The sequence below is a fragment of the Sitophilus oryzae genome, unplaced genomic scaffold (assembly GCF_002938485.1).
Source record: "Sitophilus oryzae breed Bouriz unplaced genomic scaffold, Soryzae_2.0 scaffold_1624_pilon_pilon, whole genome shotgun sequence".
Lineage (NCBI taxonomy): Eukaryota > Metazoa > Arthropoda > Insecta > Coleoptera > Curculionidae > Sitophilus > Sitophilus oryzae.
Genome location: NW_022146308.1, coordinates 430,631 through 445,542, shown reverse-complemented (window position 1 = coordinate 445,542; position 14,912 = coordinate 430,631). Strand labels below are relative to the sequence as shown.

At 31.6% G+C, this 14,912-nt stretch overlaps 1 protein-coding gene across 1 annotated transcript; it reads right to left on the bottom strand.

The window, feature by feature from the left end:
- Positions 1-1,948: 1,948 nt before the first annotated feature.
- LOC115880450 (endocuticle structural glycoprotein SgAbd-8-like) lies at positions 1,949-14,879 on the bottom strand. Its single transcript, XM_030897655.1, has 4 exons — positions 14,741-14,879; positions 9,720-9,847; positions 7,234-7,388; positions 1,949-2,177 (listed from the first exon to the last, which is right to left on the bottom strand). The coding sequence occupies exons 1-4, from the start codon at positions 14,756-14,758 to the stop codon at positions 2,065-2,067; spliced, it is 414 nt and encodes a 137-aa protein (XP_030753515.1). The 5' UTR covers positions 14,759-14,879; the 3' UTR covers positions 1,949-2,064.
- Positions 14,880-14,912: the final 33 nt, after the last annotated feature.

Below are 14,912 nucleotides of genomic sequence, written 5' to 3'. Positions count from 1 at the left end.
TCGAGAAAATTTAGTCCAAACATAAGGAATATTTTATTGATGTTTGACCATCAAAATCTTAAAAATAAAGTTGTGTAAAAATGTGCTACAATACGGATGTAGTATAAACCTTTATCTTTAATTTCCTTCTTCATTTGTGTACAAATACCTAACCAGTTTCACATAAAATGTTATATGTTGAACGCTTATTTTGTTACTTTTTCGGACTAGTGAAACGGACTTAATAATAAGCGTTCGGCATTTAACGTTTTATGTAAAATTGGCTAGATATTTTTACACAAATGAAGAAGGAAATTGAAGATCAACGATTATACTATATCCGTATTGTAGCAAATATTTAGACAACTTCTCTATTTTTAAGATTTGGATCGTCAAACATCAACAAAATATTTCCTATGTTTGGACTAAAATTTCTCGAAAATAAAGACATAATTTAAAATTCCGTTTGGTTTGGTTTGGTTTGGATAATATGATATAATACGAAAATAGATTGAAGTTTTTTGTATAGATGATATATAATTTATATGGTTTTGTAACAAATTGCTCGCTATTTTATGGCAAATGCTGAAGCTCTTCAAACCTTAATCAAGCCTTAATCAAAGCACGTGTGTTTGGAATTTTAGGTGTGGTTTAACACGGCAGGATCGGGCTAAGCCTTAGGCAGATTTCTGAAATATAATACAGGGTGGTCCGAACTGTATCCCGGAAACTTCAACAGCATATTCTGCAGATAAAAATAATTTAAAAAGTTCCTATAAATGTATGTTCTAAAATGCTTAGTTTCGGAGATACAGGGTGTAGAAGTTTCATTTTTATTTCGATTTTTCCAAATAATTTCTGAAGTAAGCTCAATATTTGAATGAAAATTGGTGTCTGGGAGTTTTTTGACATGAGAAATTTGATTTTGATATCAATATGACTCCTACTAGTAGAGGGCGCCACCTACATATTTTTTAACTTGTTTGAAGAGTAATAACTTTTCGTCCGTACCTGTATAAAACTACTGAGTGAAAAAATATACACTTGCGACGTTTTTTACGTGAAAAAGGTCTCTTGGTAAAAATCGCTACGAGTAATGGTTTTCGAGATATTTGGAATCGAAATTATCAATACCTGTCATCATTCACATAAATTAAACATGTTGACTAAATAGTTATTAGACTGAAATCATAAATTTGAAATGTTTTTGTGCTAAAAGTTCAATAGAAACTGTTTTATCATCATTTTTCGCAGAAAAAATTATGATTGATTTAAAAAAATAAAAATTTCCCAAATTTATTATTTTAGTGAAATAACCTTCTCAACGTGTTTATTTTTCGTCAATAATGACATGTATTGTCTATTTCCATTCTAAATATCTTAAGAACGGTTGCTCGTAGCGATTTTTACAAAAAGATATTTTTTACGTAAAAAGTCACAGAGATGTATATTTTTTCACTCAGTAGTTTTATACAGGTACAGACAAAAAGTTATTATGCTTCAAACAGTTAAAACACATGTAGGTGGCGCCCTCTACTAGTAGGAGTTATATTGACACCAAAATCAAATTTCTCATGTCAAAAAACTCCCAGGCACCAATTTTCATCCAAGTATTGACGTTACTTCAGAAATTATTTGGAAAAAATAGAAATAAAAATGAAACTTCTACACCCTGTATCTCTGAAAGGAAGCATTTTAGGACATACATTTATAAGAACTTTTTTAACTATTTTTATCTGCAGATATATATATTTTCTTGGCCACACACCCGCTTTACCCGGCCCTTGAGATTCTTAAAACATTAATCATTAATAGACTCTTAAAACATTAATCAAGAAGTAAAGAAAACAGATAAGAATACATTGATTTGTGATTTTTGATTTCATTCTTTAAACATAAACAATATTTTCCTTTATACTGTTTCATAAAATAATATCAAGAAATTAAAAAAAAATAAAACAACTTTTTCAAATTTGCTTTTATTGAGCACATTTCATCTTGTACAAATATATTATTAAACCAAGCATTAACCATGGCATCATTTATATACAATCACAGCAGATGTGGGTTGAGTTACGTGTCGTTTCATCCCAAACGTTGAGGCTTGTCCGAATCATCTTGTTCTGGATGAGCAGCGTTGTACTCCAGAGCCCTCAATATGGCGGGTGGAATTGGAGGAGGTGTTGGAAAATGAGCACCTGAAAATAATTTTTGTTGGCAATTGGTTTTCTTAATTATACATCTCTTGTCTTCAGTTCACTTTTTATACCGGGTGCGTCTCAAAAGTGGCTCACCCCTATAATTTTTTATTTTTTCAGATAAAAAAACGAGATTTTGTAAAACTTGGAAAATAAGTTGGTTATAATAATGGTTTTATAATTTGGAAACTCTCTATTTATTTATCTAGTAATGCTAAAACACTCTATTTTAAAGTCGATTAGAGAAAATAGTATGATTCATTGGCAAGTAATGTAAACATTTACGATCTGGAAAAATTATGATGTAAGAGGAGGCTTAGCTTGCCTACGGCAGTTCAGTAGTAGACTGGCCAGCCGGCTGTTGTGTTGTGTTTTGTCATAGAGCTGATATTTGGGGGTTGAGAGTCTTTTGACTATAAACGTTGCAAGTACTGTAAGGCAACGGGTCGTTTGACTGGAAGAAAACCTCTGGTGACGTCTTTCCTTCGAGGTTGGTCTTGAGAGTGTGAGGTCTCCCTTGTCTTCTCGATTGACACGATGCGGCGTTGGGGTAGAGAGACTAGTGAGGTATCCCAATTAGAGCTTATTCGATTGGGATGCAAATCTGTTTAGCGGCAGAGTTGCGTCCGGGGGGAAGCCCCTATACTATTTCAGGTGACACTAGCTAGTTGTTGAAGATTATTAACCAATAGATCCGAATGATATTTGAATTAGATGGAAAATATGGAATGGGATATATTGAATAGAATATATCAGTGGCTAGGGGGCGGAGTACCCCCGGGTGAGTCATACTATTTAACTATCAATTTTATCCAGATCAGTAAATGTTTGTTTTGTTATTTTTATGTACAATGAGAAAGTGCTTGCCAATGACCAACTAAATGGATATTTGAGGTGAATTTGCATTGTGAGACCCGGTTGAGTAAGCCCCAGAAATAAGCGATTTTACAATTTGGTATTTTAGTATACGACATAAAATAGGATTAAGTGACGTATTCAATTGTCTTTAGTCACTTCCTGTTTCACCGGAAATGACTACAACTTTTGGTTTTTAAATGGCACCCTCGGTATTTTCTTACTCTATTCGATAGAAAATGACATTCTGAATAGAATGACATATCATATGTCCACTTTTGACATTTTTGCTTAATTAAAAATCGTATTTTAAATTTCAATATAGAGTACCATGGCTATGTTAAAAACACTAATTCTTAATCAATGAGCCTTGGAAAAATTGATTGGATCGTCTAATGTTTTTAGTGTCTTGTCCTGGTCAGTTAGAAAATGCTCCAATCGTATTTTTAATCATATCTCAATTTTTTCAAATGGAATGAGGGTGGCTCATTAGCATATTTGGAAAAGGCATTTTTTACCAATAATTTGATATCACACACTTGGTATTTTGAGTTAAATTTTCGTTACGAACCGCATGTTATAATTTCAAATAAACCATATGCGAAAATATCAAAAGTTGACATATAATATGCCATTATATTCAGAGTGTTATTTTTTATCGAATAAAGTAAAAAAATACCGATGGTGTTATTTAAAAATCAAAAGTTGTAGTCATTTCCGGCGAAACATAAAGTGACAGAAAACAACTGAATACGTCAATCAATCATAATATTTATTTTCCTATGCTAATTTGTGCCGCAGTGTTTTGAAGCAGCTGGAACAGTTGGAACTGGAAGTGGTACAGGATAGCACCTGAACCTGTTCCAAGCCAGTTCCAAAACTAACCGGTTTCGAAAATAACAGATCCTGTTCCAAAGCATCATGACTAATTTATGTCATATAGTAACATACCAAATCTCGTTTTTTAACTGAAGAAATATAAAAGTTATAGTGGTGAGCCACTTTTGAGACGCACCCGGTATAGTATTTTACTTAAGACACCACAAAAAAAAATAAAAACACAACTAAACTATGTTTGGCAACCTTCAAGTATACTGTCATGTCAAAGAAAAACGCCTTAACTACAATAGTTGAGATACAAGTGTGCCATTAAAAAGATTAAAGTATTTTCCAACTAAATAAGAAGAGCAAAGCATCAAATATTGCTTTATTTTGAGACTTTAATGAAATATCGAGTGAAATATAGTTTCACCTCAAAGAGGTATAAATCTGGCGGGAACATGATAAAAAAACGGCGTCAGCGATGGCTAAGCAATGAAGATCTCTGTCATTTTATATATAAAATTATATGAGGAATGTAATCGATGTTCGTTTCCAAACCAACTGGACGTCGTTTTTTTATTGTACGATATTAAAATTCTCTATATACAAACATTAACAAACAAGATACCCTATGTTCGAGAAAACACACCAAAGACTTCTCCAAAATTGTCATCGATTGTCATTCATCAGCCGTCTTTGACGCCGTTTTTTTTTTATCGTATTATATATTGTTTTATTTTAACTTTTTACTTGTTCTTATTTATTGTTAATAGCGTTTACACTTTTTTCGGAAATTAAAAAAAAAACATGAAAATATGGTTGAATTTTTAGTATGTCCTAATGATGCTGTAAACAAAATTTTCATAGCCATCTTTCTGAACTAAAGCGTCTTTTCAAAAATTTTGCATTTTGGGACATCCCAACAAACAATTTTGAAAATATGAATTAGTTATATTTTTTCTAACGGAACACTCTGTATATTTATAAAACATATGATCCGTTTTGCTATGAGCTGCTCAAAAATATATATCACTTTATATTTATTTTCACTATTTACTGAAATATTTAATCGACATCAATTTCTTATTAGTAGGCCGTGATAGGTAACAAGAAATAAAAATGTTATTTTCTAAAATAGTGATCCATACGGGGTGTTCCAGAAATAAGTGCAAGTATTTTAAGGGGTGGTAGATCTGGTCAAAAGAAACATTTTTTCTCCAACTAACGACCATTATCTTGGTTTTTGGCGTGTTTATTTTAAGGCTTAATGATATAATTGATAAATATATAGGATATTTACTGTCAAAAGGAAACATAACTTTAGTTCGGATCTTCAAAAATATTCTTTTTGTAGAATAACAGACTACGCCACTGTATTCTACGTGAAAAGTTCTACAACAAACAGTTTTCACCTTCCCGATAACTTTCACAGTAACAGAGATACGGGGGTGTCTCCAATTGAAAAATTTTCAAAAAAAAAACGGTAGCTCAGGAACAAAGCGGGCTGTGAAAATTTTGTTTACAGCATCTTTCGTTTGACAAAAAAAATGAGAAGGGTTTGTGCAAACCGCACCCTTCTATCATTATATCACTCACTTCTTTCTATCTATAATAACGGAGATACCGTATGACTTGAACTTAAATGGGACACCCTGTACATAGGTAAGGTAAACAAATTTCCAAATATTTTCCAGTGAATGAGAGATGAAAATGCCATTAATTCCTAAAGTGCAAGGTTTATTGCAATTTAAATAAGATGATCTGTGTATACAGTGCATCGCAAATCATAGTGGAATCATGCCGGGAGGCACAATTTAACCTGCCATGTAGCATTTGCCTAGTCGCTGTGTGGCATCTGCCACTAAACTCGCGATTTGATTGAAGTTTGCGGTCGGTAATTGTTGTGTTCGTGCTTCTATTAACTTTTTACGTGATCGTGCATTCGTAATATTCCTTGGCTAATTAATTTTCAGTCATATTTTACCATATTAGTTATAAAAATTACGTTAATACCGCTCGTAATACTGTCGAGTTTATGGTTATTTGCAAGAGAAGTCAATAAAAAATATTACATTATTTTAATAATGTTTATAACTTTGTGTCGAAGTTTATTTCTTGAAAAAAAACTAAAGTGTTCTCTGAATAGTTAATTAGACGTTTAAAATAGTTTTTTTTTGTTTCGTTGCTATAATAGTTTAATTAGAGAAATCAGTGGAAAAAAATTCCACAGTTTTGAAAATGGTTTTAAACGATTTCTCTTGACTTTGGCTGATATGTGTCAAAAGTCCCCGAAGATAGACGATAAGCTCGAGGAGAGGGGAGGGGTTAAATGTCATTTTTATGACTTTTTAACTTATATCTCAGAAAATATGACACCTACAAAAAAATACCCACAGAAATACAGAAAATTGAAGCTCAGAAAATTCTCTAAAAAATTGGTGTGAAAAGAAAAGAGTTACAGGGTTGACAAAATTAACATTATTTCTCATATTGTATTTTCGCATTTAAAATCCAATTAAAGTCTAAATTTAACCTTTCATATTAATAATGGTAGTATTAAGGGGTCTTTATGTTCTCTTTCAAGTCTTCATTGCATCGTGACTTTTTGTCTTCCGTTGTGTCTTTAATATTCTTTATAAGACTTTTGAATTGAAGAATTTTATGAAAGTATTTCTTATTTCCGACACAACAATTAATTCAGAAACATAATAATTCACTATTATTTTATAAATGTAGTATTATTTCTTTAATATATTGTGTACATAATGTCAGTTTTTATTCTTTTAACTACACAAACATATAAGTAAAGCAAAATAAATGAACGGAAAACATTATCCATATTAACAAATAACTTGCGCAGTCAAGGAGTGATTTATGTGAACGCATCACGTCTAAAATTTATAAAATCACAGTATATACTAAAAGTTATACTTAATACTTAAAAAATCATGATATCGTACTTCTTCAACGCTATTTGAACGAAAAACGTGCAATGAAGTGAAATGTGTTTGTGCGGATTTGAAATATGCCATTTGATTTTGTATCCAAATTTATATAAAGGCATAGGTCCGGGAACAAAAATGTATAGAATCATTTTTATAGAGAATTTTGTCAGCGGTATTTTTTCGGTAGATGTCATAGTTTCCGAGATATAAGCAAAAAAGACATTTAACTTCTCCCCACTCCTCGAGCTCATCGTCTATCTTCGGGCATTTTTGACACATATCAGCCCAGGTCTAGAGGAATCGTTTAAAACCATTTTCAAGACTGTGGGATTTTTTTCCACCGATGGGCCTTTTTTAAATAATTTGACTGGGGTAGTTAGTAAAGGAAGAATGGTGATGTAATTCAAAAGAAAATATAGTATTTAAAATAGTACCTTGAGGTTGGAAACCCAGTTCATTCGCAACGTACTGAACTTGTATTGGAGTACCATCATCAGCTGTGTACTGGAAAGATCCTTGCGCCTCCATGGCTTCCGGGTTTTTTAATTGTCCTTGCTCTTGAGCAGCTATACCGTTTTCAGTTTCATAGCTAAATATAATTGTAAGAATTATCATTTCACAAATAAATTGGTACAAAAGGTATATATTATTAAAGCAACTTAAACATTATTTCGTCATCTAGGTACATCTTTTCTTGATAGTTTGTTTTTTGGTTCATTCCAATAGCTTTATTTTTATTGGAGATATTCCCTTTTGATTAAGACAGTAACAATTTACAGCAACGTTAGCACCGAAAGCATTGAAAACTGTCATTGAAAACTGTCATTGAAAACTGTGATTGAAGCACTGTCATTGAAAACTGATATTATTATTGTCTATTATTGACGCTTACTCTATGTGAGATTAGTTTTAAGTTCTGAAGTATCGGCTATTGCTGCTTCAATTGAATATGGTAGGGATCAACTTTTGAACTTAAAACCATCTCTGCTAGAGCAAGGTTATTAAAAGATAAGGTTGTCTCGTAACTTTTGGACCAATAGGAGCGGAGCTGCAACTACGTCACAGGGATGCTACAGAACGTATAAAATCATAGATAAAAGAATAACAAATAAAATGCAACCGACAAAGAGAGATAAATGGACAATACACTAAAGAAAACATACATCAAACAACTGAAAACTATTGACGCCATACACTATAAACAATAAAGTACACAATGAATATCGATTCGGAAATGCACTGTCGGACTGTGGGCAGTTTTTATCTTTTTATCTATGAGTGGTCTCATTCCTATGACGTAGTAGATGACGTTTTCGATAATGGCGGATCGAGTTACGAGACAAACTTATATTTCAATAACCTTGTTGCTAGAGTACTATTTTATAGGTCTGTTGACTAGGACCAAAAGCAAAGGTATGGTTTTAATGTAAAGAATACGAAAAAAATGTTAGTGTCTTTTTCAAAAGCGAATATCTTCAAAAATATAGAGCTTTAATGGTGCGTTTAGACTTTAGCACGCACGAGCTGAGCGTGCGCGCATGGCATTCGTTCGCCTTTCGTCTCCGTTCAAATTAAAAACTTATGTTTCGACGAATGAAGTGATCCATTTCTGCGCGCACAGCAGAGTTGTATTGGCGAAAATAATGGACGACCAAGAAATAGTCGAGGCTGCAGTCATTGTTATACACAGCTTAATTATTAAAAAGGAGAAAAATCGAAAACATCGCCGCTGGTGGCAAACCCAAATTTTTAGAAATCGATATAATTTACTGCAACAACTTAGTATCTGGAGGGCTATGATCAGTTCAAAAACTTTACAAAAATGACCAGGCTCGATTTTGAATATTTACAAAAGTTAATAACACCAAAAATTACGAACAAAAGATAGAAATTTTAGAATAGCAATTTCATTAATATCGACATATTCAATATTAATTTTATTTACAAGGTCTTGCCATGCGTTTTTTTTTATTTTTTAATAATATAAAGAATGTTTAACATCCCATAATATAGGCAACTTTTCATATTATTCAATTAATAATAACGAAGATTCATTGATCCACTCCATAATTTTAATAAAGAAAACGAAAAAAATCACAGACGCACGCACGAACGCAGACAAAACAAATGGCCGGTGCAAACTGAGCGTTCACGCACACATAAAATCCCTTTGAGCACGGACCAAAAACCGACACCAGACGGCTCACGTTCGCGGCTGCTCGCGCACAGACATTTTCAGAGTGAGCGTGTGCGCACAGCCGTTTACACTTATGCATTCGCGATAAAATTATTTTTTTAAAACGTACTCCACAGGGTGTTTTAAACTTTGACCAAAATATCAACATTATGTTTTCCCTCGTATAATTGACAGATGGCAACTTTCGTTTTTACTTTAGAAAAAGATACTAAAAAGTAAAATAATTTATTTACAAATTTCTTAGAAAAAACATCAAAATCGGTCCACTAGAACACAGTATACAGGGTGTCCCAGAAATAAGTGCAAGTATTTTAACTGGTAGTATAGTTCAACCCCAGAAACACGCTTATGAGGTTTTTTCGCAAAAAAAATTACAAATTCAAAATTTTTTGACATTTTTTTTGGAAATTTTTTTAGTTTTTAGTTAAAAAACATAATTTTTTGATAATATGGCAACATAGGTGTTAGATTAAATTTACAAGAAAGAAAATCCAGAAAAGATCCAGTGGTTCTTAAAATTTTAGCAAAAAATATTTTTTTTGTAAATTTTCAAAGTAAAATAACTCTTGACAATTTAAAAAACGATAAAGAGAAAATATGTTTCTTTTATTGAGATCTACCACCCCTTAAAATACTTGCACTTATTTCTGGGACACCCTGTATAAAACTTGTGAGTGTATTTAGGACTAAAAACCGATGTAAATCTTACGCTTCGGCAATTACCTCCAGTGATATGATCCATCAGGACTCAGATCTGATTCTTGTTTGATAATCTTAATGATCTGACCTGGTTGAATTGAAGGTGGCCTCCTTTGTCCATATACTGAGATGCTGAAAACTGCTAGAAGCAGCTATTTATAAAAAAGAAAAAGCTATTAGAAATAGTATATTGCTTTGTTAGGAGTAAAAATGACGAGGATGTACGTTTGACTACGATATACAGCCGAGGCACAAAAAGTAATTTTTACTTCGAATAGAACAAGCTATTTTTTTTCAAACGTCACAAATAATTTTTGAACAATTTCAAGCGTTTCAAACAATATAAAAATAAGATTTAAAAGTCATACCTTGTATGTAATTATATATCGATAAACTATGGTTACGGCTCGTCGAATTTGACACTTTATGTCAGTTTAATATAGCTATTTATGTAAGAAGTTGCGAAATGAATGTGTTTTAAGCATGGGACGCAAAATTGTTGAAAACGAGGCGAAAGCCGAGTTGGACAATACGTCGAGTGCTTAAAACACTTTTATTTACGCTATTATTATTATTTATGTTTAAACATTTTCTAAAATGTTCTGGTAATCGGTTACTAAGGCATTGTTTGTGCATTGTTTAATGACAAAGTTCTGTCAAGTCCAAACGTCGCCGTATTTCCTACAAAGTTTTGTGAAAAAATGAGTGATAATGATGAGTGTTTGGATAGACATAACAAGCTACTGAAACTACTGCGCTATCCACGTTAGTACCCGAAAAGTCGAAAAACTTATACGAGACCACCCTACAACAACTTTGAACGTTTCATTTTTTACTTTTAGGCACTAGTGCCTAAACAAGTGTCACTTTTAGATACTAGTGCCTAAAAGAATGTAATTTCGAATCTCAAATAAATATCAAAAACTGTCAATTTCGAAACGCTTTCAAAAAAATATAATTTAGTACTTTTATGGCGACCTAAAAGTGCTTTACTTTTATGCCTAGGCGTTAAAATGACTTTTTTTATATTGTCTAATCTAAAACAGCATTTTTTTACAAAAAAATTTTAATATTTACGTTTTTAGTATTTTAACTATTTAAAAAAACGAAGAAAGCCAATATCTATTTGGTTTTCTATACAGAATGTCCACGGAACGTCTTTACAAGAGGAAAAACTCTTTTATGTCTATTTTGAGAAAAATACGTTCTTCATAAAAATGTTTGCTTGTTTTAAAATAGTTAATCTCGTTTATCCATATCGTTCTGGAGAAAATTAAAAAAAAATAAAATACAGTTGATTTTTTCCTAAACGTCCTAACAATCAAAAGCGTTTCTAGAATAATATAATTTATTCGAGTTCATTCTTTAATAGATGGTAATTGTTAATTTTGATTAACGTCATATTTTTGCTGTCGTTAAAATATCACATTTTCCGATAACTATTATCACCCTTTCCGTAACATTGAACTAAATAATTTTTTCTACGATCGTGCAAAAAGTAGCTATTTTTTACTCTATCTACTGTATTAAAAGTCAAGTTTTTTGCATTAGTGCAAAAAAAAGTGCAAAAAATAAGTTGTTTTTGTCTTAAAACACCTTGGCATTATTAATGACGAGTTGAACTAAAGAGAAAAAATTTGTAAATTTTCGTAAAACTTTGCAAATCCTGGAAGGTAAACCAAGTACTAGTACTTGGTTTACCTAGTTTAAACCAAGTACTAGTACTTGGTTTACCTCGCAGCAACATTCCGGAAATGAATTTTAAGTGAAAAAGAAGAACCCGAAACCTCCACGAGCAGAAATGAGAATAAAATTCATAAGACTACTGGAAATGAAGTTTGTCCATCAATTAACACATTAAAATTAAAATCAACTCAAAAAAATAATATTTGTTTATGGTGTCATTATTAGTAGTAATATTATTCTGTGAATTACTGTAATTTTTTTTAATAAACATTTAAATAAGAATTTCAATTCGATCGTAGAAAAATGTTGTATGCAAACCTATTTGTTGTACTCAGCATGATTGCAGCTCAAGACGAAGACGAAATCGTCAAAAACTCATGCGTCGTGCAACAAATATGTCCTTTTTACACAATGTACAGGGTGGTCGAAATGGTCTGTTTTAACAGAGAAAACCTATTTCCTGACTAGATAGAGCAAAACCGACATAGATGTCATGGGCTCGATTTCGGAGACACGTTTAATGGCGTAAACCGCCTGTTGATATTTTCACTGCCAACTGAGATACGGAGTCTTTTTGAATTTTTTACCATTTTGAAAATTGCCCATAACTTTTTTTAATTCGCGGAATAATAAAATTCTGTAAAAACGTTTTTAAGGCACTTTTTTAAGAACAATCCAGTGGCGTGGTCAGTTTTTTTCTATGCTTGCTCTCTTTGTTAGAAATAATAAAAAATATAATTTTTTAAATGGAAATTTGCAAGCAGTTTAAGCAGAATCGTGGTTAAGAAATTATCCAACCTTTTAGAACACCCTGTATGATTTTTTAAAAAATTTCAAAATATGTAAAAAAACAAAATAAATTATGCTTGTCCAAGCGTTTTCCCGAAAGACTAACTGTTTTTAAAATAACAAATATTGTAATATTGAGGGGCGTTTTTCCTTATCGGACCTCTACACCCCACAGTCAATCCGTTTGCCAAAAATCAGCTTTAAACGTCAAGCAGTTTAAACAGAATCGTGATTACTCAATGGTCATATTTTATGAAACACCCTGTATAAATATATAAAAAATCTTAAAATATGTAAAACAACAAAATAAAATATACGTGTTTAAGAGTTTTTCCGAAAAACTCACCGGTTTTTAAATAAAAAATATTTTAATATTTGAGTGATAGTTTCACCCCCTTAGAATTCAAGTTTCGAAAAATCCCTTCTTATCGAACCTCTACACCCTAAAGTCAATCTGTTTTCCAAAAATCAGCTTTTTACGTCAAGCGCTTTAAGCAGGATCGTGATTAATCAATGACCAGATTTTTCGAAACACCCTGTATACATTTTTAAAAAATCTTAAAATATGTAAAAAACAAAATAAAATATACGTGTTTAAGCGTTTTTTCGGAAACTTGACCGTTTTTTAAATAAAAAATATTGTAATATTTGATGGGTGGTTTCACCCTCTTGGAATTGGAATTTCGAAAAATCCCTTCTTATCGAAACTCTACACCCTAGAATCAACCTGTATGCCAAAATTGAGCTTCTTACATTGAGTGGTTTGAGCAGGATCGTGATTAATCAGTATGTCAGTCACTTAAGGATTTTATTGTATATTAGTATAGATTTTTTATCTATATATCGGAAGCGGGCCTTGATTTTGTGTTGACCTATTTGCCTAATTATTTTTTTACAATTTTATATTGCATATTATTATTTATCTGAATAATTAAAGACTTTTGAAAAGATAAATTAACATTCTATATTAGTATTAGTAATCACAATTAAAATCGATACAATAAACAAAAAACAAAACTAAAAAAACGTATTTTTTGAGTGACGAATATAGTTTTCTAAAAAAAAATGTTCAAACTGAGCACCTGCTTGGTAAATACACAATAAACATCTTTTACGCACAGAGTTACAGCGATTTATTAGGCGAACTGGTGTAATAAGTCCAAAAGCTTGCCTAGTAGCCTTCTGTAATTCTTGACTCTTAATTTCCTCCATAAAAAAGTCGAAAGAAGTTAAATCATAGGACCTAGCAGGGTGAGATATGGGGCCCCTTTTTCCAATCCAATTCTCTCTAAATTCTCCATTTAATAGTTCAGTTGTAACCATGGCGTTTTAATTGTAATTGGTAATACTTAATATAGAATGTTGTGATTTACCTTTTCAAAAGTCTTTAATTATGCAGATAAATAATACTATAGAATATTAAATTGTGATAAAAAATAATTAGGCAACTAGGTCAGCACAAAATCAAGACCCGCTTCGATATAAAGATAAAAACCCTAATATTTCTCTTATTCTTAAAAATAAATACACATAACTTTATATCGTTGGAAAGGTTAGGTTAGGCCAGCATTTTTTTAAGTTCATAGCCAACTATGATTATGACCATTTAAAAAATTATATTCTTTATTATTTCTGACAAAAAGAGCAACACTAGAGAAAAACTGACTACGCCACTGGATTGTGCTTAAAAAAATGCCTTAAGAACGTTTTTACAGAATTTTATTATTCCGCGAAATACAAAAGTTATGGGCAATTTTCAAAATGGTACAAAATGTAAAAAGACCCTGTATCTCAGTTGGCAGTGAAAATATCAACAGGCGGTTTACGCCATTAAACATGTCTCAGAAATCGAGCCCATGACATCTATGTCGGTTTTGCTCTATCTAGTCAGGAAATAGGTTTTCTCTGTTAAAACAGACCAATTTCGACCACCCTGTACATTTTTAATATTATTAATATGCATACAATTTTATACAATGTAACTATTGTGCTTCTTTAACATTTTAAAACAGCAAAAAATGTGACTTCAATTAAAATTCTATTAATAACAATGAAAACAGAGTTAGATTGTGTTTTCATCTATGCGTTTTGATTATTAGGAGGAATATTTAGGAAAAATGGAACTATATTTCGTCCCATTGCTGCCTAAACTCACTAACTTACTTTTTATTACTTCCGAGAAAAATGCGTCTAAAGATGAATTGCATTGCATAAAGATGTTATAGTTAGTAACTATTCGGTATTAAAATAAAACATAAATAGCCAGAAATCGTAGTTAATGACATTTGCAATCGATTCTCCAATTCAAAACATAGTTAGTGAAATTTGGTTGTTAGGAAAAATGTTAGTTTGTTTTGTTAATTTTTGTTTTTTAATTTTTTCTAAAAAAAGTATGGAAATTTGGAAAAGTATATAAACGGCATTAACCAATTTGAAACAAGCAAAATTTTTTTAAAGAATGTATTTTTCTCAAAATGTTAATAATAATAAAAGTTTTCCTCTTGTAAAGATAGACTCCGGGGACATTACTGTACAATTTTTCCAAAATGGTTACGTACTTGTAAACTTACCAAAAATACTTTATACATTTTTATATGCTCTTAACCTTTGCACATCCGACATATACCGAATTGATATCACCAAAGCTTTAACAACTCCACCCACGAACAACCAAGCTTTTATACACCCGCGACCAATAAACGACTCATCTCCACGTTTCGTCACACGTTATTCGCCAAATCA